The 23,347-nt window shown below is 34.5% G+C and overlaps 1 protein-coding gene across 1 annotated transcript; it reads left to right on the forward strand.

Annotated features, from left to right (window-relative positions):
• Positions 1-4,890: 4,890 nt before the first annotated feature.
• On the forward strand, positions 4,891-14,580 carry LOC111911948 (uncharacterized). The gene is made up of 10 exons (XM_023907717.3): positions 4,891-5,186; positions 5,312-5,660; positions 11,836-12,466; positions 12,681-12,721; positions 13,477-13,545; positions 13,620-13,720; positions 13,863-13,941; positions 14,015-14,113; positions 14,186-14,254; positions 14,527-14,580. The coding sequence occupies exons 1-10, from the start codon at positions 4,891-4,893 to the stop codon at positions 14,578-14,580; spliced, it is 1,788 nt and encodes a 595-aa protein (XP_023763485.2).
• The last annotated feature ends 8,767 nt before the right edge of the window (positions 14,581-23,347 follow it).

The following is a 23,347-nucleotide window of genomic DNA, read 5'->3' on the forward strand; positions in this document are numbered from 1 at the left end:
TCAGTCTAGCTTCACCACGAGTCGTGTTGCTCAAATATGAGATGATAAAGGACAAACACGACACGTGTCAATGTGACATGAGTCGTGCTTCAAACGTAGTCCTTTTCTATGATGATAATGCACAATGACTCGGGTTCCGTCTTCTTGTTCTCTTCCATTGTATGACCGGTTCATCTTCTCTTCATGCTCCAAAGCTCCATGCTCCAAGTTCCATAATGCCTGCAAAATAAATCAAAAACAGTGAAGTGCCAGGCATTCTTAATGAAATATGCAATTACCCTAATAATCAACTAAATGCAAGAATTATGAAGTAGAATGCTATAAAAAGACGGAAATAAACATGCAAAATAGGTGCATAAAATGCACCTATCAGCACCTCCTCACATTTTATGATTTTGATTTCTGGGATTCTCTGATATGAAACTATTTTGAAACTATTTTGTGATAACTAATGGCTTTTGGATGTTTGAAGAAGTTTTAAAATTTTATGAATTTTATGGATGTTACATAACTTCTAACATCACCAAAAGCTACATAACTCATGTATGGAAGAAAGGAAAGAACAAAGCTTGCATTTTTATGACACTATGCACCCTAAAACATCTGAAAGGACAGCTCGTATGCTATGGAGTATTCCATACTCACAAAGATCAAGGTTTTGGGACAAAATGAACCTAAATCTAAGCTTAAACAAGATCAGGCAAATCAAGCTCCAAGGTATGGACTTTACACCTTCAATGGATGAACGATGAGGTGTATATTCTGGATCCAAAAGATTGAATGCGGCACCACTTCTTGAATGATCTTACTTCACTTACAAAAGCACTAAAAAATCACTTAAAAGCTTCAAATCTCATTCTCAAGGGCTAGGGTTTTGATTTTAGGGTTTAGAGGAATGGAGGCTGGTCATAAGAAGGTCCAAGGGAGATTAAGATATTTAAATAGGGACACAAACTTAAAAATTTAGGGTTTAAGTGTAGCACGAGTACGCTTGGCGTACTCACGTGTACGCCCATCGTACTGTACCTCCGTCGCGACTCTTTTGGTAACTTACACCCGTCGTACAAGCATAGTACGCCATGCGTAAGGTCCTAATTTGCAAATAAATATTATATTAAGGGTTGAAAATGAAAACTACTTGACAACGGGTGTTACAACATGATATCTATGGATTTTTGAAAACTTCAGGTCCAATAATGGTTTCAGTTGATGTTATGGACCTTTTGTGAGGTTTTTAATGCCTTTGAGTTTCCCTTTTTATCTATGCAAGAAGATTGTAGAATTTTGGTCTTATTTTGAGTTAGGGTTAAAAGTTATGTTTTATTAAGCCTTAAATATGGATAACGTTGTAAACTTTATCCACTAAAATTCTTCTGAGATACAGATTTGAAGGATATAGCCCTTGGCTGAAGTGATTAAGAAATTTAGAAAAGAGGTTGTTAAGGCGGGAAGTGTGACATGCTTCTTATTCGTTTTCAGAGATTGTTGTTGAGTTTCCGCTGTTAGACATAGACTAATTTTCTCACTATATTACTTATATCATTATTGGAGTCACTATATTTATGATGCATCTGTGATACTATGGTATGATTGTATACTTAGCTAGACTAGTAGGGTCGTGCTTGTTTGCTCGTATGTTTATATGCATTGTTTGGGATGGTGACGATACTGGTGTCGTGTCGTGAGTCTATAGGTCCATTTGGATGATGGCAATACCAATGTTGTGTCATGAGCCTACATGTTTGTCTGGATGATGGCAATATCGATGTTGTGTCATGAGTTTAAAAGTCCATTCAGATGATGGCGATATCGGTGTCATGTTGTGAGCCTATATATCCGAGGGATGCCGACGAAAGCCCATAGATCCGATGTTGATATGCATAGTTGTTACAGTGATGTATGTGATATTTTGGAAACTCACTAAGTTTTGTGCTTACGTTTTGAAGTTGAATTTTTTCAGGTAGTTTCGTTGATCACGGAAAGGGCTCAACTTGATTGTACCACACACACATTGCTGATGATCTATGTTTTTGGTTTCCGTTGATTCTATGTTATCACTCTTTCGTGGAAATTATGTTTTTACAATATTGAACAAATGATTTTTTATATTATTTTTGAGAAAAAAGTTTGATATTATATTATATTTTAAAATTAAATATTTGGGTTGAAATTTGAAATGTTACACTAAAATAGGACCATTATTTATTTTTTTTTGCCCAAAACATGGGACGATGAAAGTTTTAATTATATAATAATAACAAATAATAAAATTAGCAAAAGTACAAAATAAAAATAACAAAAATAATGGATAAAGTGATGATTTTAGAAGATTATGTCAAGTTTTTAAAACTTAAGATATCTTGAAGCCATATATATCTAGCTTACAAGATGACTTAATTTTTATGATATTTTAGGTTGTAATGTTTGATGAATCAAAAAAATAATTTATAAATCTTCTTGTATGTCGATTTAGCAAACCAATGCCTTAAGCCACTCAGCCATACCTCCAAGTTCTTGATTGAAATGAAATTTGATGTGTCGGGTTTGGTTGGTTGCCCGCTGTATGGGCGGATTGCCCCTCGCTGTTGTGTTCTGTTAGGCTATGGATTACAGGAACAAATGTAGTTGAATGGAACAGCAGACTGGTTACACGTTCCACTGCTAGTTTTTTTTAAAAACTTATTTAAACCAATGTCTTAGCTAGCTTAGTTTTTTTCTTAAATTTCTCAAAATATGCATTTTATTAATTATAAATTATAAATAACTCAATTTACATATGTCATTTTATATATCTCACCAAACTTAATTAGCTAGTTTTATTGAATATTATTTTTTAATTTTTTAGGTTGCCACTAGTTTTTCAATTAGCAAGGACAAAAATAATCTCAACTTAAAATACCATTTTCGCTGTAACTAAACATTTGGACAATTTACTTTTAATAAGAATACAAAATAAAGAAATATATTTGACGACAAATTCGTCAATCACATATGCCAAAGCCACGACAAAACGGTACTACGATGATAACAAGAAACTAAAAAAGCAAGAAGTTTCTTCACGAAATAAATCCAAAATAAGCATCGTAGTGAAGGGACTATAATTTACTTTTAAAATTAAAATACTCTGAAAGGAGTGAAAACTGACGTATTTCAACTTCCAAGGCATTCTAACACACCATTTTTCTTTGATTTCCCGCTAAAGATAAAGACATACGGATTATAACTTCGATTTGTGTCTGAAAGAGAGTAGAAGAACTAAAACCAAATTATTTGGTTTATCATCAGTGCAAATTAGGAAGATCATCTACAAGTGTGTCTGTAAGTTTAAAGTTCAGTTTTCTGTAATTTCTTGATTGTGAATTTCTCCAAAAGACGGGTATGTTTAAAGAAACAAGCAATTGATATATTTACAAATCACAGTATGTGTTTTAGTGTGTGAAAACGGATAAGTAATGTGAGTTTTTTCGTTGCAAGTCAATATTTGACTCTTCTATCGATTTTATTGATTTTGGTTTGCCGAAAAGGGTTGAAGAACAATCAATTCACTGATTTACAAATCAGTGTGTTGTGTGTGTGTGAAAGTTGATATATAATGTGTGTTTTTGTATAATATCTTTTTACGAGTATCTTCAAGTCAAACTCTGACGTTTCTGTCGCTTTAATTTCTTTAATTTCTTGATTTGTGTTTCTTCAAAAGCAAGGAAGGGATTGAATAACACTCATCTATAGACAATAGGGACCACCGTGTATCTTGTAAAGGCCCATAATTTTTCTGGAATATATATATATATATATATATATATATATATATATATATATATATATATATATATATATATATATATATATATATATATATATATATATATATATATATATATAATTTAGAAGCCATTATAAGTAATTACTTTCAATTTTTGAGTTATAATAAAAATTTTGAAATTTGTTTTTTTTTGGGGGGCTTTTTTCTATTTTGCGCGGGTACAAAATATGTTTGGAACACCTATCTATGGGAAAATGACTTAAAAGTCCAACGAAGTTTCAAAACCATTCAAAAAACCACAATTATGTTTTGTCTGTTCAAAAAAACCCCAGCGAATTTAACTTTTTGTCTAAAAAGTCCAACAAAGTTCCAAACCGTTCAGAAAATTCCAGTTTTGTTTTGTTTAAGTTCGTTGGGTTTTTTTTAACAGTTAAAACATGATTGGAGTTTTTTAAACGTTTTGGAAACTTCGTTGGTCTAACAAGTCATTTTTCCGATATGGTAACAAGCCACGTCATCTGTTTCTCTTATTTGACTTTCAGGAAAGTGTAACTTAGTTGGACTTTTTAGACAAAATGTTAAGTTTGTTAGGTTTTTTTGAACAGACAAAACATGATTGTGGTTTTTTGAACGGTTTGGAAACTTCGTTAGGCTTCTAAGTCATTTTCCCACCTATCTATAGATCAAATTATGTGTTTTTGTGTGAGGCAATGGATAGGTGATGAGTGTTTCTGCATAATTCTTGTGTGTGTCTGCAAGTCAATTAGTCAAACCTTGACTTTCGTGTTAGTTTCTTCATTTGGGTCATTGTCCAGAAAGGGAAGAAAAGGCTTGAAAACCAATCAATTGATTGATCTACAAATAGTCGTATGAATTTTTTTTTTTGTGGAATTGGTTTACTAGTGTGTGATTTATGTTGTTGTGTTTCCTATTTCTATTTTATATAATGAAGACTTCCTGACACGAACGGGTTGTAAGATGATGATCTGTATCTTTCAGTGAGAAATCATGGGTTTTTGTTAGTTTATTGATTTGGGTTTCCTCCAAAACTGTAACTTGAAGGTTAAAGTACCATTTTCTTGATCCACAAATCACAGTGAGTGTTATTGAACGGAAGTGGCGTGAAAATGGAGGAAAACACAAAAGCAGCATCAGCTAAGGAGCTATTAAGAAAGATCCAGGAACTCGAAACTCTCGAATCTCACCTCAAACAAAAAATATCAAAACTCATGCTCTCTGGTAACCAGAAAAAACCTGAGCACCAATGGTCTAATTCAGCGTATGGTGGACCAGATGGTGCACACAAGCTTCGAATCATGGAGCCTTTAGCAATGAAGCTAACAGAAACTCAGTTTTTAAATATAATCCAGTCAATGGATTTGGCCATACATATATATGGTCTTGACCTTCGGATATTCTTCTGGTTAGCTCACCATTGCAAATTCATCAGTTATTATTCTTGTTCATTATGTCGATTGTGTTAATTAATATGAATTTGAAGATACTTATTATTTTTTTTAACATATTTGGTTAATGGGAATTGTGTAGGAACCAAGCTGCAGAAAAGCTTTATGGATATACACCGGTTGAAGCTTATGGAAAAACTCCCACAGAGCTTTTAGTGGACCCTAAAGATGGTTCATTATCTGATTATCTCCTTGAACGAACGATAAATGGAGAGAGTTGGTCTGGGGAGTTTCCTATAAGGAATAAGAAAGGAGAAAGATTTGTAGTTATGGGATCGAATTCACCATTTCGGAATGAAATCGGAGGATTAGTTGGGGCTACGTGTGTTTCGAGTGCTTCAAGTCCATATCATGTAAAGAAGCATGCTAGACTTGGCTTTGATTCTCAACAACCTCAACATACATCAATTGCCTCGAAGATATCGAATTTGGTCAGTATTTCCTATTATTAATTAGCTTATGTTAACACAAGTTTAATAGAGAATTGGTTCAATTAACACTTGTAGGAGTATAGATCACTTTATTTCCAAATGAGTCCAAGAATCAACAAAAGTTATGCATAGATTTAGTACATGAAATTCCACAAAGATATCAAATTTGGTTGGCATTAATAAATTTAACCTTCCTTATACGAGTAAGATAGAAATCTAAGACAACCCATGCAAGAATTTGGTCATTTAATGTACAATTAATCGAAAAACTGCAATAATCAACATAGATAACAACCGAACAATTCAATTCATCATTGTATTAATCATGATCTCAATATTTATACATCAAGAGTTCTTATCAGTCACAAAGGCTTAAATTTAAAATAAATTTGAATACAATGAGATATGGATAACATGTATCCGATATACTTCAACATCCCCCTCAAGTTGGAGCATGGAGTTCAAAAATGCCTAACTTGTCCACTAGTTTGTTGAAATCAGTTTTCCCAATGATTAGTACGAAGAGCTTGCATAAATTGTGATAATATGTACACCGAGTAGATAAGACGTCACACCAAACATTGTTTCTGGATCAGCTTATAACTCATCATGTGCGAGACCAAGTTTGTGATTTTGTTCAAATGGAAAAGTTGTGGGCTTAGCACCTAAAAGACCTGCCTCCTTGATATCAAGGGTATATTTGCTCTGACATAAAAAACAAACCTTTTGAGCTACGAGCGACTTCAATACCCAAAAAATATTTCAAAGACTTGCGATTCTTTATTTTGAAACAGCTACTGAGATACCCTTTGAATGTTTTATTAGCAGTGGAGTTGTTTCCTGAAATAATTAGATCATCTACATAAACAAGAACGTTAGTTTGAGTTATGCCTCGAGTATATGTAAATAAAGAATAGTCAGAGTAGGATTGTCTAAAACCATAACTTTTAAGAGTTTTAACAAGCTTTGTGTGACATCCTCAAGTTTCACGTCTATTTTAAAACTTTTTATTTATGCTTATTTAAAATAGAGTTTATTTATAAATGCGTAATTTGTTCCATAAAAGTATTTCCGAAGAGATGTTTCTTATTAATTTATAAAAAACTTGGGATGTCATAACTGATACAAAACATAAACATAAACAAGCCTTACAGTGTCTTAGACTAACTTAATTAAAATTAAATCTTTTAAGGATATGTTACCCATTTTCCAACTTAATTAACCTTAAGTCTCTTTTACAAGTCTTATATTATCTCTTGGTAAGACTACAAAATTCAATTCCTAATACCGACACCGTTTAAACAACATTATCTTACTTTGGTGTGTACAAATTATTTAGGTATTAATAAACCTCTATCCTTCTCTCTAATGATACTTTTATTATTGTTATCATGAAATAATAACTTAACTCATATAGAACCATACTTGGTTCGTATATCATATATTATCAAATATGTTCTTAACACGTATTCTAGGCAATAGCAAATATCTAACACATAAACTCTTTAAAAGATATTTGATACTTTAGTTAATATTTATATTAAAATCATTTTCATGAAAGGGCTATGCACTCACTTGATAAAAATGGGTAATTGATGTCGCTTTGTACTTTGAAAAGACCTAGACGCATAAAACACTAAGCCTTAGTCTAGTTTCGTAATCCTAGTGATTATAATAATTATAGTCTAGATTCCTCACTAATCCAAATGTATACATCAAGATCTACCAAGTAAGGATCAACTAGGCAGGACAGTTGGAAGGCAAAATCATTTCGGCATAATAGCTTTTTTGAAATCCAACAACCAAGTCATCGTGACCATTCTAGACACCTCTCATGTAAGTAGATCAATCAGTATAATGACTTGGAATTACATATAAATCTTTTTTATAAGGTCATAATAACGACTTTTGACTATAAATATAAGTTACACTGATAGCAAAAGGGTGTAGCTTAATTTACAGAGTTTAACGAAAATCAGGAAATTGCATTAGCAAGACTTTGGCCTAATAGCTACTAGATGTCGGGCTCCAAAGGATTTCTGAGCTAGCCAAAATACCCTAACTACTAAGAGAAATTTGACTTCTATGAATAAAGGTTCGAGAGAGATGATGTGGGGAAGGAATGAACTCTTGGCAGCTATTTATAGGGCTGAAAATCACCATGCGTGCCGCACAAGCTATGTTGCACATCGTGCACTTCAGCCTTATTGGCTATTCTCTTCAATTGCCGCGTGTCACGACCGGAGTTGTCCACCTCATCTAGAAACCTCACCTCTTCTAGAAGGTTGTCATGTATGGCATTTTTATGGTGCCACGTGTCCAAAAGTAAAACTTGTCAAAAAGTTAACTGTCCAGTGCTACACTCATCGTAGCACATACCTAAGCTCGGCGTAGCACATTGCTCCACACTCGGCGTAGAGCTTTAGATGAAAAACAAGAGAATTTCATGATACGCTAAGAATAGAGAAAGGTATGCTCAATGTAGCTTCATTGAAGTCCAAACTTTATATTAAACTCTTAATATTGAAGGCCAACCACATGTAAACTCTCAGATCTGAATGGATGTCTTAATGGATAAACTCTTTGACTTTATCCCTTTGCATGGACAAAAAGAGCACAAAGCTAAACCCTAAATCCATATTATCACCTTTTGCTCAAGAACTCATGTATGAGTGGATAAGAGTGACCAAGCTTTCATTTTTATGACTCAACAAACCCAAAGATATCTGGAAATATCACTCAAATGGTATGGAGTGTTGGTCTTGACCCAAGAAAACAATCATGCACACACTACTTTTTTGGATTATCTTACTCATTCATTGAAAACAGAAAATACATACTTACATCCGGAAGAAATTCTACTCTACTTATACTAGTAAACATGCTAAGAAACAGGAATAAACTATCAGCTAAGAACCAAAAATATAGGATTACTAAGTCCACGTTTTTGAAACCCCTTCAAACCAGGTCATTATTAGACTAAGTCTAACCTATCCAACTTGTGCATAAAGAAACCGAACCGACCCATTCGAAACCGTACCCGTGACCCAGCTTAACCCATCAAGATTACCCAACATGGAGTAGCTCATACTCACAAAGACCAAGGTTATGGGTACAAAAGCATAAAAACTCATGACCAAACTAGATCTAATATGAATAAACACCAAGATAGAAACTTTATACCTTCTAGAAGTTGGTGATGAAATGAAAATTTCAAATCACAAAGCTTGGAGCTCCTAAGTGGTTCCTCAATGCAATTCTTCCATCAAAATGCAGATAAAAACACTCAAAGAGCTTATAACTCACACAAGGTGGCTAGGGTTTCGAAGTGGTTGTTGAGGAGGGTGGAGGCTGAACATGGGGAGGATCACAAGGAGTTATAGCCTTTAAATAGGGTTCACAACCCCAAGGATTAGGTTTTTGGTGCAGCGCACCTACGCTCGGCGTAGCTTAACCTACGCTCAGGTCATTAATCCCCCGCATAAGATCTCCCTCCTACACTTAGCATAGGGTACTATCCTACGTTCAACGTAGGACATCGACATGCAAAAATTAATAATTTAATATTTAAAGAATTATACCTGAAAATACAGGTGTTAGATCTAGACATAAAAAATGTTTTTGTATCTAAATCATAAAGTTTCCATCCTTTCTTACCTAACGGGTAACCCATAAACAAGTACTTTTTACTATGACTAGAAAATTTATCTCCTTTGGCTTTTTAATTGTGAGCAAAACATAGACACCCAAACGTCTTGATTGTAGTATAAGATGGTAAACTGCCAAATAGTATTTCAAAAGGAGTTTTATTGTTAACAGAGGAGAAGGTGTTCTATTAATCAAATGAGATGCAGTTAGAACACATTTCCCCGAAAAACTCACAAGTAAATTAGCTTGAAACATTAGAGCTCTCCCTGTATTGAGAAGATGTTTATGTTTTCTTTCTACTCGTCCATTTTGTTAAGGAGTACCCACACAAGAAGTTTGAAAAATGATACATTTGTAGAAAAATAGTCTAACAAGCAATTAAATTTTGCCCTATTGCAACTCTAAACAATTTTTATCTTTCAAGAAAATTGCCTATCAATCATAGCAACGAAAAACATGAACATTTCAGTTTTGTCAGCCATAAGATATATCCACACATCACGAGAGTAATCATCAACTAAAGTTAAAAAATATCATGCACCACAACTGGAAGGGTATTTGTAAGGTCCCTATATATGACAATGTATTTTTTTTTCAAAAATTCTACCACTCAAAGGAAATTTGTACTTAGATTGTTTAGCCCGAAAACACACTTCACAGGCTTTATTCAAATTACCCCTAATATTATTTATAGGAAGGAGGGATTTCATCACTTTTTTTGAAGGATGACTCATTCTTTTATGCCAAAAATCCAGCATTGATGACACTCCATTGACCGAAACATGAAGAATAGAGTTGCCTTTTCCAAAGTAGTACTGTCCGTCTCGTCTAATGCTTGATCTAATCAGCTTCCTCGACCAGTCATGTATAGAACATATATAAGAATCAAATTGTGCAATGCATTGCATGTCATCATTTAATTAAGAAACCTAGATCAAATTACAATTCAGTTTGGGAACCAGAAGTACACGTTTGAGTGGAATTTTGTCACATAATTTGACACTAACCTCATGAGTGGCAATTACCTTTTTTCCATTAGGCAAACCTACCGGTGAGCTTGGTACTTTTCGAATGTTATTTATCCAGGAAGCATCGCCTGTAACATGATGGGTTGCCCCTGAATCAATTATCCACAACCGTTTTTGAAACTTACCATTTAATCGCTTTTAACGAATTTTTGAAGTGCTCATCAGACCTGTGAGTGCTTTCCATTGCTCGACAGTGAACAACTTGCAAAGGAGAGTTATTAATTATTACCTTCAGGTGTAGAACTATGATTTGTAGTCATCGAATTTGCACGCACCACTCCCCTTCCACATCCACCTGATTTGCCGCCTCTGCCTCCTCCATTTGATTTGCTTCGGTCCTCCCACCACTCCAGATAGCTAACCAGCTCAAAACAATTAGCAGCCACGTGTCTGGTTTTCTTACAGTGAGAGCACATCAAAGAAGATTTATATGTTCGTTTCTCCTCGACCTCTACCTTTGTTTGTGTTGGCTCGAACAAAAAATCCTAAAGCTTTAGTGGGTTTATCTTCTAAGACCACTTTGGCAGTCCTTACACGTTCATCTTGTACTACCAACTGAAACGCTTTATCAAGAGACGACAATGGATCTTGTGATAAGATACTTGTGCGAAGAGTGGAGAAGTGATCGGAGCACAATCCCATTAGGAATTTGTGAAGCATGTCAATGTCTCTTCTTGCCTCGTGTCTGGTTCCAGCAATGCAAGTCGCACAACATGTGCAAGTGATGATCAGCTAATGTTTGTGAAGCTCCTCCCACGTAGAGTTTCCCAAAGTATTCTGACATTGCCATGTTCTTTGTTTGCTCACACTTAGCAATCAAGGATTTTAGCTGCTGAATTTTTGGTCCATTGACCACAACATATCGTGACTTGAGGGTATCCCATAACTTTTTCACATCTCGATGCTTTCACAAGTAACATGATCAACTGTATTCATGATCCATGATACTAACACAACAATGACTGTATTCCAATCAGATTCAGTGACAGGAGGAACTATTTCAATAATCGTCCCATCAAGAAACCCAAATTTTCTGTACATGTGCTTCCAAGGCCATCTGGATATCACTAGCCCAGTCATCGTAGTTGTCTCCACGAATTCTGGTTGGTGTAATTTAATCTCGAAGGCAATCTTGTCGACCTAGATAAAACGGAGAATAGGATTCGATCTTAGGAGTTGTGTTTCCGCCTCCTCTTGTGCCTCTAGTGTCTCCTCCAGGCTTGGTGTTAGGTTTGTTTCAAACCTCTGATACCATGAAAGAATCAACACAGATAACTGAACGATTCAATTTATCATTGTATTCATCACGATCTCAATACTTATACATTAAGAGTTCTTATAAGGAAATAAACTAACAATCATATAAGGCTTAAACATTAAATACATTTGAATACAATGAGATATGGATAAGATGTATTAGATATACATCAACAAAAACCAAAAAAAAAGTGTGCAGATTTACTTGATTAATTCTTGTTACTTCGAAAACATTTGAGCAGGCTTCAAAGGTGAAGATGAAAATGAAGACGGGAGACAACTACACTAATCATGAAGATGGGATTGATGTCGCGTATGATCATAGTAAAGCAAGCACCACAAGGGGAAATATTTCGTCTCCATTTGGAGATTTTTTTTCCTCCAAAAGCGCAGAAGATCATTTTACCAGAAAACTCACGATAGATTATGGATACAAGAGTGAAAAGAAACCAGGGATCCACAAGATTTTTTCTTCAAAAGCAGATGCATGGATGGGTAAAAAAACAAGTGCATGGTCACATAAAGGAAACGTAAGAGTAGAGTCTTTTGATACTATTTTTGGTCGGTTTGGTTGGCAACGGTTGGATATCATTTACGAACAGGAGCCTTGCCTACAAATGAGTTCTTATGCTTCCTCGAAACTAGACCTTAAACTATTGGAAACTACCAACAAGAGTAATAACAAAATTGAGGCTTTAGGGTTGTTGTTTTCTTCATTACATGTTAGTAGAAGTATTACAAGTAACTCAAATAGCTCTAGCAACATTACGAGCATAAAAAACAATGCCATCATCAAAGTGGAGAGGGAAACTGATAGCTTCAATTACGAAATCGTGTGGGAGGATTTGATAACAAAAGAACAGATTGGACAAGGTAACAAAAGGGTATTGTAGTCATTTGAAAAACTATCAAACTATACAAGTAATATTATCGAAATCTTGTGGGAGGATTTGATAACATGAGACCTTTCTTATGGATTCCCACCTCCTTACCCTTATCCCACTTATGCAGGGATAGAATTATACATGTAGTCTTTTATTATTTATGCAATCTTTTGATATTTTATGTTTCACATATATTTTGGCAGGTTCATTTGGGACTGTATATCGTGCACTGTGGTATGGATCAGTATGTTCTCTATCTCTCACTTGATTATATCTCTTGTGGAGAGTATTGTTCGGTGATTTCGTTTTTCTTTTAGTTGATGGACTACTGAAACTTTCTTAAAAAAATGCAAGGCTTTCGCAAATTAGCTGAGGAACCTTGGTGTACAGGTTCATGGTCTGTTGGGTATGCACTTGCATATCCTTTAAAAGGAAAGTCTAGTGTAAGAAAAGTAAAAAAAAAAAAAACAATTATTCTACCCCTTGTATAGACTGTTGATATAATTCAGAATTAGGAGTTAGTTTGTTTTCCTTAAACTGCACGTGTTTTTTCTTCTTATTTTGAATAAGTAAAAGGCTAAGTATGATAGAGTACCGAGTCACAAGGTTAGTGGAGTCAGTTGCATTTTATTCGCAGCTTTCAGTCTTTAAATTAGATGCATTGTATTTCGTTGAGGTCACCACCTCCCTTCCCAATTCAGAAAATATTAAAGCTACAAAGCTTTAAGTAACTTGTTCTCTGTTTTCATTTGTTTTCCCGTTTTACCCCTGTCCCTGTTTCACTGTCACAAACTCGATACAGGCCTTTTAAGAAACTAACATAGACAATAAACTAATCTGCCACTACCGGTTTTGCCCACTTGTGGGATTGAGATTTTAGTATGCTTAAAAGAGTTTTTTTTTCGAAAGAGAGTATGCTTAAAAGAGTTACACGGATGCTTTTATATTATTTAAGAAAAGGATGGAAAATGAATGTAAAATGTCAATTTATGTATACAGGATGTTGCGATCAAGTTATTTGAATATCAAGAGTATCCAGATGATGTGATGGTATCATTTAAGCAGGAGGTAACTATTTTCATTAATGCATATAACGTGTGAGTGCTTAAGTTGCATCTAACTATTATGTTTCTTTTTTCAAGGTATCTATCATGAAAAAGCTTCGACATCCAAATATTTTGCTCTTCATGGGTTCGGTGACATCAACTCCACATCTATGCATTGTCACAGAGTTCCTTCCCCGGTTGGTTCTTTAATCCAATAAAATTTGCAATGTATCTTTTTTATGAAAACGTATGACAATATGCATAAATAATCTCAATTGACTATTTGATTAATGTGCATGTATACAATACTCCTTTTATAAATTGACTTATGTTGCGTAGTGGAAGTCTGTTTCGGATACTTCAGCGAAATACAACCCAATTAGATTGGAAACGTCGTCTCCATATGGCCATGGATATAGTAAGTAGCATGCTAATTATCATCTTTTCCATCTTTCTTTTGAGTTGTTTGTCTTATTTGTGATTCTCTCAAGGCACGAGGCATGAATTATCTTCATCGTTGCAACCCACCCATTGTTCACCGCGATTTGAAGTCTTCAAATCTTCTTGTGGATAAGAATTGGACAGTGAAGGTATGCTTTGACTACCCTTTATTCTCGTGTGGCATTTTCTTTGTTTTTATTGCTAATAATATGATCTTTTAGGTTGGTGACTTTGGTCTCTCTCGTGTCAAACATCACACGTACCTCAAAACAAAGTCGGGGAGAGGAACGGTATTTCAATATTCTTTCTGGATATAGGCTCCCCTAATTTGTTCCAAAAATAACAATGAAGAAGCCTTTTTTTTGGTTTCATCTTTTTTTCTTGAACCAAGAAAATGGGACTCACAAAATGAAATTTTATCAACGGCATAGAGTTTTGTTTATATTAGTACATGAAGGGCACAATTAACACAAAATACAATTAAACTTTGAGGTTAAAGGGGCTAGATTTGACTTCAGAAAACAAGATGTTGGCTTGACTGATTTCTTGTTCCTTTTTGTAGCCTCAATGGATGGCACCTGAGATCCTACGTAACGAGGACACGGATGAAAAGTAAGTCTGTGTATGAGGAGAAAGAATTTTTTTTTTCATGAATTTTGGAATCCAATATTTGGTTTGTTTGTTGGCAATCTTTAGGTCTGATGTATACAGCTATGGTGTGGTGTTGTGGGAAATTACCACCGGGAAGATCCCTTGGAATGATCTTAATCCGATGCAGGTATGCTATTCTCAAGTATGAAATTCATTATTTTTTGCTTCCAACTTTCAAGACCAAACACAACATATTCTAAAAGCACAAAATATACATAAATGGTATAAGTTTGATATTCAATATTTTTTGCTTCAACTTTCAAGGCCAAACACAATATATTTTGCCTTAAGAAAGAGTAAAGTTTTAAATCAAGCTTGATGTTTAAGGTTGTTTCGCTGGCTTCATCAAAAGTCAATGTGCATGTCTTTGCTTCTTGAGGTCCCAAAAGGGTGAAATGCAAACTACAGTTTTACGTATGATACTTGTAGGTTATTGGAGCCGTAGGGTTCATGAATCGACGACTGGAGATTCCAAAAGATGTTGATCCACTGTGGGCTTTTCTAATCGAAAGTTGTTGGTGCAGGTTGGTCTCTTTCTGATGAAAAAGTTAGACTAATATTGACATGTTTAAAATATCCTTTACAATTGATGGGGGATCGATTTTCTTTTCTATGATCAGTGAGCCACAATCCCGGCCAACATTCCAAGAAATAATAAATAAGCTTAAAGATTTGCAAAGGAAGTATGTGGTTGAACGCAGGAGAAAGGAACCATAAAACATTCCAAGAAATACTAAATAAACTTAAAGATTCCACATGTGCTATACACGAAAGCTCTTCGCAATGGAGGATAAAGTCATACCTGGGGTGGACAAAAAGAAACAACTCACAGAAGAGTGGGGGCTTGTCCTTGAAAGAAGGACAAAGAAGCATCGAAATAAAGTAATCAAGTTGGTATTAGTGAAGTGGAAGCAAAATTATTTTGGGGTGAGTCTTACGTAAGAGACTGACAAAGAAATGTTAGAGAAATTCCCCCATTCGTTTTTGCACAAAGTGATTTCACAACAAAATCCTCCTAAAGGGAGGAAGAGTGTATACCAACGAATTTCCATAGTTATGAGTGTATAATAACTTAGGGGTTTTTAGGTTTGTTTGAGTTTGCTTATCCAAAATATCCGAAACTGAAAAAACAAACCTAAAAACCGAAGAATCGTACTGATTTTCAGATTAACCAAACCGGATTTTTTGACTTTTTTTTGGTTTGGTTAACCAAACTGGTAAAATATTCGGTTTTTCCGTTCGGTTACGGTTCATTTTTTTTTTTTTTTCATGGATGGTTAAGCGACCGGAATTTTTATCCTTTTAATTTATATACAATGTTTAGTTTTGATTTATTGTTATATGTTGTAGAAATTAATAGCTATTACTCCTGTAAGGAAACTGCAACTGTAATTGCTAAATTTGCTATTAAAGTTTAACATCTTCATAAATTCAAAAGGGTTATAATGAACTTGCATAATTTCCATTTTTAATCTTTATACCTCTCTAGTAAGACATAATTTTAATCTTTATACATCTACACTAAGGTGTTGTTTGTTTTTTCTGAAGCAAAATGTCTGCAGTCTGCGGACCACATCTGTAGACCTCTTCAGTAGAAGAGGTGGACCAAACGTCTGCAGTCTGAAAAAAGAAGACTATTTGTTTTTTTAACATCTGCGGGCTATTAAAATAAACTGAAATCTAAATAAACTGATTTTTTTAAACTTCAAAGTGATTTTTTAATATTTTTATGACTTTGTTATAAATAATCAACGAATCTATATCAACTTTTATGTATTATTGTATAAAAAATAAAAATAAAAATGATATAAATTAACGTATATATTTTATAAAAACCAACAACTTTGGTTGCAAAGTTATAAGTAAACATTATAATTAGTGATCAAAAAATTTGATACATAAATGGATGCAAATAAACTTTGATTTTTTCAATTAAATCCATTAAAAAAGTACCATAAATATTTTCTCGAGAAATTGACGATATTGTATTAAATAATGTTTTACAAAATTTGGCAAAAAAATATAAGAATATATTATGATTTTTTTTGTCATATTTATATAAACAACTTTAACGACTATTATTATAATAAATTTTTATTTATAAATTTGTCAAAAATATAATGTTTGTATCGTCAAACGTTTTTTTAAGTTTTGTAATTTTTTTTTTCAAATTGTTCATCATTAATAAAGTTGGAAAAGATATAAATTTAAAAAAATAAAAAAAAAACTTGAAAAAAATAAAGATATATATGTTTTTTACGCTAGAAGATGTCTGAAGATGTTAGAAGACTTTGGTCCACGTCTGCGCCAAGAAGAGGGCGCGCAGACATTTTTAGGTCTGCAGTCTTCAAAAAAACAAACAGTCTGCGAAGGCTAATGTCTGCGCGTGGTCTGCGTGGCGCAGACAGAAGAGGTCACGCAGATCTGCGGACAAAAAACAAACACTACCTAAGACATAAGTATGTTATGTATGGGAGATAATTTCCTATTACCCTATTATGATATATAATTTTAGGTTTATAAGTTTATTAGATAACTAGGATTTTACCTGCCGTAGCAGTCACAGACTTAAGAAAAGAAACACTTCAGTAGCAAAATAAAACTTAAGGACTTAAGTTGCCAAAACATAAAAGTCAGGTCCAAAGTCATGTCAAAGAAAATGCTTAAAAATAAGCACACAAACGTAAAAAATATTTACGTTGAAACCGAGACAAACTCGAAGCATGAAAACGTAAAAATAAGATTAAAAGTCGACGGGTTCAAAGTGATATTTTACAAAGTCGAAGGGTGATAACTATATACGGGGTGAAACACAAAAGTTTACAAAACAGAGTGGGTTAAAGTGATATTTTAGAAAATTCAAAGTTGAGGTGATAAAAACAACATATTAAAAGTAGATGGTGGAAATAAAGAAGGTGAAGATGACATTTTAAAAAGTCCAAAATTAAGAGGGGTAGAAGCATCTTTTTAAAAAGTATAGATGTAAAAGCATCATATTCCAAAATAAGGGGGTGGAGTATATAGATGGATACAAAGGGATGTAATATGTAGATAGATATAAAGTATAAGGGTGAACCAAAGTGGGTGCATAACTCCACTCCCTTTGGTATTTAGAATTACACCGACTTTGAATAAATGAAAGATTACTGAGAATCTAATGTAGGAGCAACAATCAATCTAAAAGACTATTTTTACTTGGGTAAATTACACCATTTGTCTCTCATACAGGTGTCAAAATGCAAGTTTATTTTTTATTTTCAAAAATTAACTCGGACAGTCCCTCGTTTGTTTAAAACTTTGGCGCTTCATTCATGATAATCACTTTTGTTGCAATTTTAGTCTGCGCCATATCTAAAATGACCATAATGCCCTTTATGTATTTTTTTTCCAATTAATTTTTTGTTAATATTATTAACAATTAAAAAGAAAATGAAAAAGAGATATGACCCCACTTCATACCCAATCCTACCTTCCCTTTACTGTTCCTCTTCTCTAAACTCTTCAAAAACCCTAAAATCACTCCTCCTTAAGCCACCATCGGTGGATACTCTCTTCAGCAAACCCTCTCTTCAACCTACTGCCGATATCAGATCTCATTCGTCTTTCTGAGCCTGGAAACGACGTCGACAATGAAGGTAGGTTTTGTTGGAGGAAACTAGGGTTTTGACGTCATCGGATCTGATAATCTCGTTTTTAATTTAGAGATCTCAGAGGTATTGGTGGATGTGAACGATTTTTAACATTACATTCTCACCTCAAACGAAAGGATTCTGATTGTTTCTGGCGTTTTGTTGTTGATTTCTTTCTTGTTCTTGGCTGATGGTTTCGAAGATGATTCCAAGAGGAGAGTGTGCTTGAGATTCAAAATCATTTGATTCCCCCATCCTCAGTAACCAAGGTTCAGCCATCATTGTTGACGTCCCTAAGTTTCAAGTAGCTGGAAATGGTGACCTGTGGTTTATCGATATTCTTCTTTGGTGATATGTGATTTCTATGTCCCATTCTCTCTTACCCTCACTTATATATCTTATATGCTACATTTATACATCACTGACGCTTGATTTCTACAAGTGGGTTTTCAGATTTCAGGTTTGGATTTTTTGATTTGATGTGGTTTGATTTAAGGTTTGGGGCTTTAGATTTGGGTTTGATTTTGAGGTTTCTGTAACACCCCGCTCCCGAGTTCAACTTAAAGAGAGAAAAGAAAGGAAATGGGAGGAAATGAGAGGAAAGCAAGAGAGAATGGTGCTCCCGAGTTTCATTAAAGGAAGGAAGTGGAAGGAAATGGAAGGAAAACTTTCCCTCCTACCTTTCCTCCCGATTTGGGAGGATTTGAAAAGAAAGAACAAAATATTTAACTTTCCTTCCATTTCTCTCCAACTCGGGAGCACAAATGACAATTTCTTTTTCCTTTCATTTCTCTTCTTTTCTCTCCTTACTTTCTTTTCTCTTCTCTTCTTTTCTTTGCTATAACTCGGGAGCAGGGTGTAAGATAGTGTGAGAGATGGCATTATATAAGGGATGACTAGAGGTGACCGGTGGCCGGAGGTAGTCGGTGGCGGTAGGTGGCCGGTAGTGACTGGTGGTTAGAGGTAGTTGACGGACATAGGTGGTGGGAACAATTTAAGGGGAAATTTCATTTCCTAAAAATTTAGAATTAACAAACAATAATAGATAAATTATATACAATTGAAAAATAAATGAAAATGAAAATGAAAAGGGCAAGATAGTCATTTTATATCTACGGGGGACATAACGTGCACCTTTTAATAATATAAGTGGTGGTCCGAGTTAATTTTTGAAAATAAGGACTAAACATGTCTTTATGCACCTGCATCAGGGACGATTGGTGTAATTTACCCTTTTACTTTGAAATTTGTTATAGATTTAGTTACTTTGAAAAAATATGTATCAATTAGTAGATGGATATTGGTTAACCATATAACCAAATCGGAAAAAACAGTTAACCGATTTTTTTTATTTAGGTTTAGGTTCAAGATATTAGTAAAACGATTGTTTCGGCTAACCTTCAAAAATGAGATTCTGGTTCAATTAACCATCCATGAACACACGTAGCTAATAATCATTTTTGAGTGTTTTGGGGAAATTAAAATGAAGATTGTTTGTTGACTTAAATAAACAGTTTTTGATAAGTTGTTTCTTTCATATTTATTTAAAAATGTAACCAAATTTACCATTTTATCATTGTTTTTAACACTAAAAACTATATGGATCGTAGCCTTGTTTTTTTTCCACGATTATTTACTTACGTACTAATTTACCCTTTACCTTTGTCTTTTTTCTCACTTTAGATATGTAAGCCAAGTCTATTAAACATTATGTAATGTCCCGATTTCAACCCAATTTTTTTTCCAAAAATATCAGATTATAATTACATTATGCGGAAACATGTTGCGAATGTGTGCATGTACACTGTCGAACCTTGCCCTTGTCATGAATCAATGAAGCACCTAAAAAACAATTATAATCAACTAGGTAAGCATGAAGCTTAGTGAGTTCCCCAAAATACTATATACCACAATACATATACATGCATACAAACAAGGTCTTATGATCTACCAATAATATGTGTATTTTAGACTTATGGCCCAACCATTTCGTATTCAACACGGTTCTATGGATACTTACGACCTACATGCCATTTCTGATGGGTTTTGAGCATATCTACATTCCTATGCGATCATGCAACCTTAATTGCTTTGGATCTAAGTTTTTCTCTATTGAATATACAAATATGAACACCAAAGCCATAACCCTAGATCTAGCATACAAGATTCAAAATTCACAATGAAATTATTGTTAGAACATTACCTCACTTGTTATGTAGTAATAACAAGAACCACCTTGACTCTTGAAATCTTAGTGCCCCAAGTGTTGCACCTCTAATGGAGTCACAAACACCCAATGCAAAGGAAGACTTGGAGAGAGGTGGAAATTTGGCAAGGGTTCTCTTAGAAAAGCATAGGGGCCAAAATCCTTAGGTTAAGGGGGTTTATATAGTTGGGGCTATTAGGGTTTTCAGGTGGAAAACCTAATTTCTTTGCTTAGGCCTTAAGCAGTCCATGGACCTCCATAATAGAAGGGGGTTTCTTTTCAGGTGGAAACCCTAATTTCGTCTATAGGGCCTCCTATAGATTTCGTCCAATCCTCCCATAGGAGTCCATCAACCCAACTTTGCAACTATCAGTGATTTGCAAAATTAGTCCCTCCATTATTAATCAGTTCCTTTAATCCTAAAATTAATATCAAATTAATTTATGATTAATTACTAATTAATAATATGATTTCCAAATAATATATTAATCTTGTAATATATTAATAAAATTATTTTGAGTACCAATTTATTATTCATATAATAAATCCTACTCTCTCTCCACTTGTCATCATGTTAAGTTACATGAGTGAAAGCAACCTAAAAGGACCATGCTCATAATCAAAGCAAGTACATACCAAATATAATTATGGGCTTAGACACCTAATCCAACAATTTTGTCAACATGGGTTTATGTGTACTTACAGCCTACATGTCATTTCCTTAACACGAGTCTATGTGTACTTCCAGTTACATGGCATTTCGTCAACACGCGAGCCTATAGGCTCCCAACCTCTTTGTCATGTCGCCATCATCTCCTAACTAAATCTAATATCACAAAAATTATGCACATAGAGACTGCATTGTAGACTCTACTTGTACAGACACATTTATACGTTCTGCTCTACTTATGCACATAGAGATTATTCTATCAACTCTACCCTACTAGATCTATATCCTAACACACATGGACATATATTGTAATACATTGTATAGTGAGATAACTCACTTGGACAAGTACTCAAACGATTGAAAGCTATCTGGTTGATCCTATTGGTGATCCAACTAGCGGGTAAACGCGCCTAACAAGTATTAACCTATAATACTATAACTTATTAATCTTTATGAAAATATGGTAATGAAAGCTAGATCTTTCACTAATCCCAATGAACAATGAGAGTTCTATCAAATAAGGATCAACCAGGCAGGACAGTTGGGAGGCAGGATCATTTTGACATATAGTTTTTTTGAAATCCAACAACCAAGCCAACGTGACTGTTATGGATACCTCTCACGTAAGTAGATCAATCAGTATTATGACTGGAATTAATGATAAATCTTATTTACATCAAATAGTTACAAGCGGACAGTGCGTATATAGACTTTTACACGTTGCGTAGAGGGTGAAACTTGGAGATGGGGCTTTAATGATCTACGCATGGCGTAGATCTTAGTATGTAGGGTGTACTTGGCTAAAGCATAAACCCTAATTTCATGGTTTTGGTCCCTATTTAAGGACTTAAACTTTCATGAATCCCTTCCATTCTTAGTCTCCATTCCCCCAAACGTCTCCCTTGAAACCCTAACTCCATTTTGGTGCATTGTGAGCTTAAAGAGTGTTTTTGAGTACTTTTGAAGAATGAAGAAGGTGGTGGAATTGCTTGGGAGCTTCAATTAGCCTTGGATCTAGAAGTCATTTCCCCTTATTCATCTCCAGAAGGTATAAATTTTGTTCCTTTATGCTTCTATTGTTAGATCTAGCTTAGATGTTAATGTCATGTCCTTATTGTCCCACAAATTTGTCTATTTGATTGTGAGCTATTCTAGATCCTGTAAAGTGCATATACAGATGTATTTAAGGGTATTAAGTCATAAAAATGGGATCTTGGTCATTTCTAACCATCCATGCATGCCTTTTAGCCCATAGAAGTTGTCATGAGATTAAGGTTTGTTCTTGAGCCTAGATAAGCCATGCAAGTGCATAAAGTTTGGAACTTTATCACTTAGGACATTTATTTAGATCAAATCAGATAGTTGGACGTGGTGTCTTTCTGTATTAAGCACTTAATGAGAAAAGTGTTTATCAATGTAAGTATGCAGGGAATAATTATAACATTGTTTTGTCCCTTAAAATCCACTTGATGTTGTGCGTAGGGCGTAGAGATGTTACGCATCGCGTAACCTGGCTGATATTGACCTTTGAGTTTTGACCGTTAACCGTTTACTTTGACTTAGTTTGAATTTAGGTCAAATGGGGGTAATTTGAGTACTAGATTGAGGCTTAACCCCTGTTTGATGTTTAGGTGACATGTAGAGCCAATATTTGGAGCAATGATCAGTTCAACTATTTTCTAGACTTTGAGGTGAGTGTTCCTTACTATACTCATGGGTCAAAGGCACCAATGTCGATCCTTTAGGTTGTGTCATGTACCCTAGAATATAGGTTGTTTCTATGTTGTAGTGAATTTATAGACTATTAAATATGTATGATTTCATGTACTTGATAGTTATGTGTTTATGTTTAGCTGTTGCATATGTCGACATAGTGTGGGTGGGTTGAGGGGCAATCTAGTTGGGAGAGTGTGGGCCAAATGCAATCCAGTGAGGAGACTATGGGCCAAGGGCAATCCAGTTGGGAGACTGTGGGCCAGGGGTAATCCAGTCAGGAGACAGTGGACCCAACATGCATGTTTGAATGTATTGTATGTCTATTGTGGTGTGTGGTATTTGGGGTGGGGGTACTCACTAAGCTTTGGATTATAGTTGATTTTATGGTTTGAGGTACATCAGAGGACGGGGTAAGGCGAAGGCGTGATTATGCACATCATCCTTGGATATTTTGTTGATTGATGATTTTGGGATACTCTGATTTTGATTATGTTCTTGAAAAAAAATGTTT

This window comes from Lactuca sativa, chromosome 1 (assembly GCF_002870075.4).
Source record: "Lactuca sativa cultivar Salinas chromosome 1, Lsat_Salinas_v11, whole genome shotgun sequence".
NCBI lineage: Eukaryota > Viridiplantae > Streptophyta > Magnoliopsida > Asterales > Asteraceae > Lactuca > Lactuca sativa.

Bases quoted from the DNA above. Each gene is read 5' to 3' on its own strand.
- LOC111911948 (XM_023907717.3), top strand. From the start codon at position 4,891: ATGGAGGAAAACACAAAAGCAGCATCAGCTAAGGAGCTATTAAGAAAG. The intron at 5,187-5,311 runs GTTAGCTCACCA...GGAATTGTGTAG, and splicing joins GACCTTCGGATATTCTTCTG to GAACCAAGCTGCAGAAAAGC. The intron at 13,721-13,862 runs GTTGGTTCTTTA...TATGTTGCGTAG, and splicing joins GTCACAGAGTTCCTTCCCCG to TGGAAGTCTGTTTCGGATAC.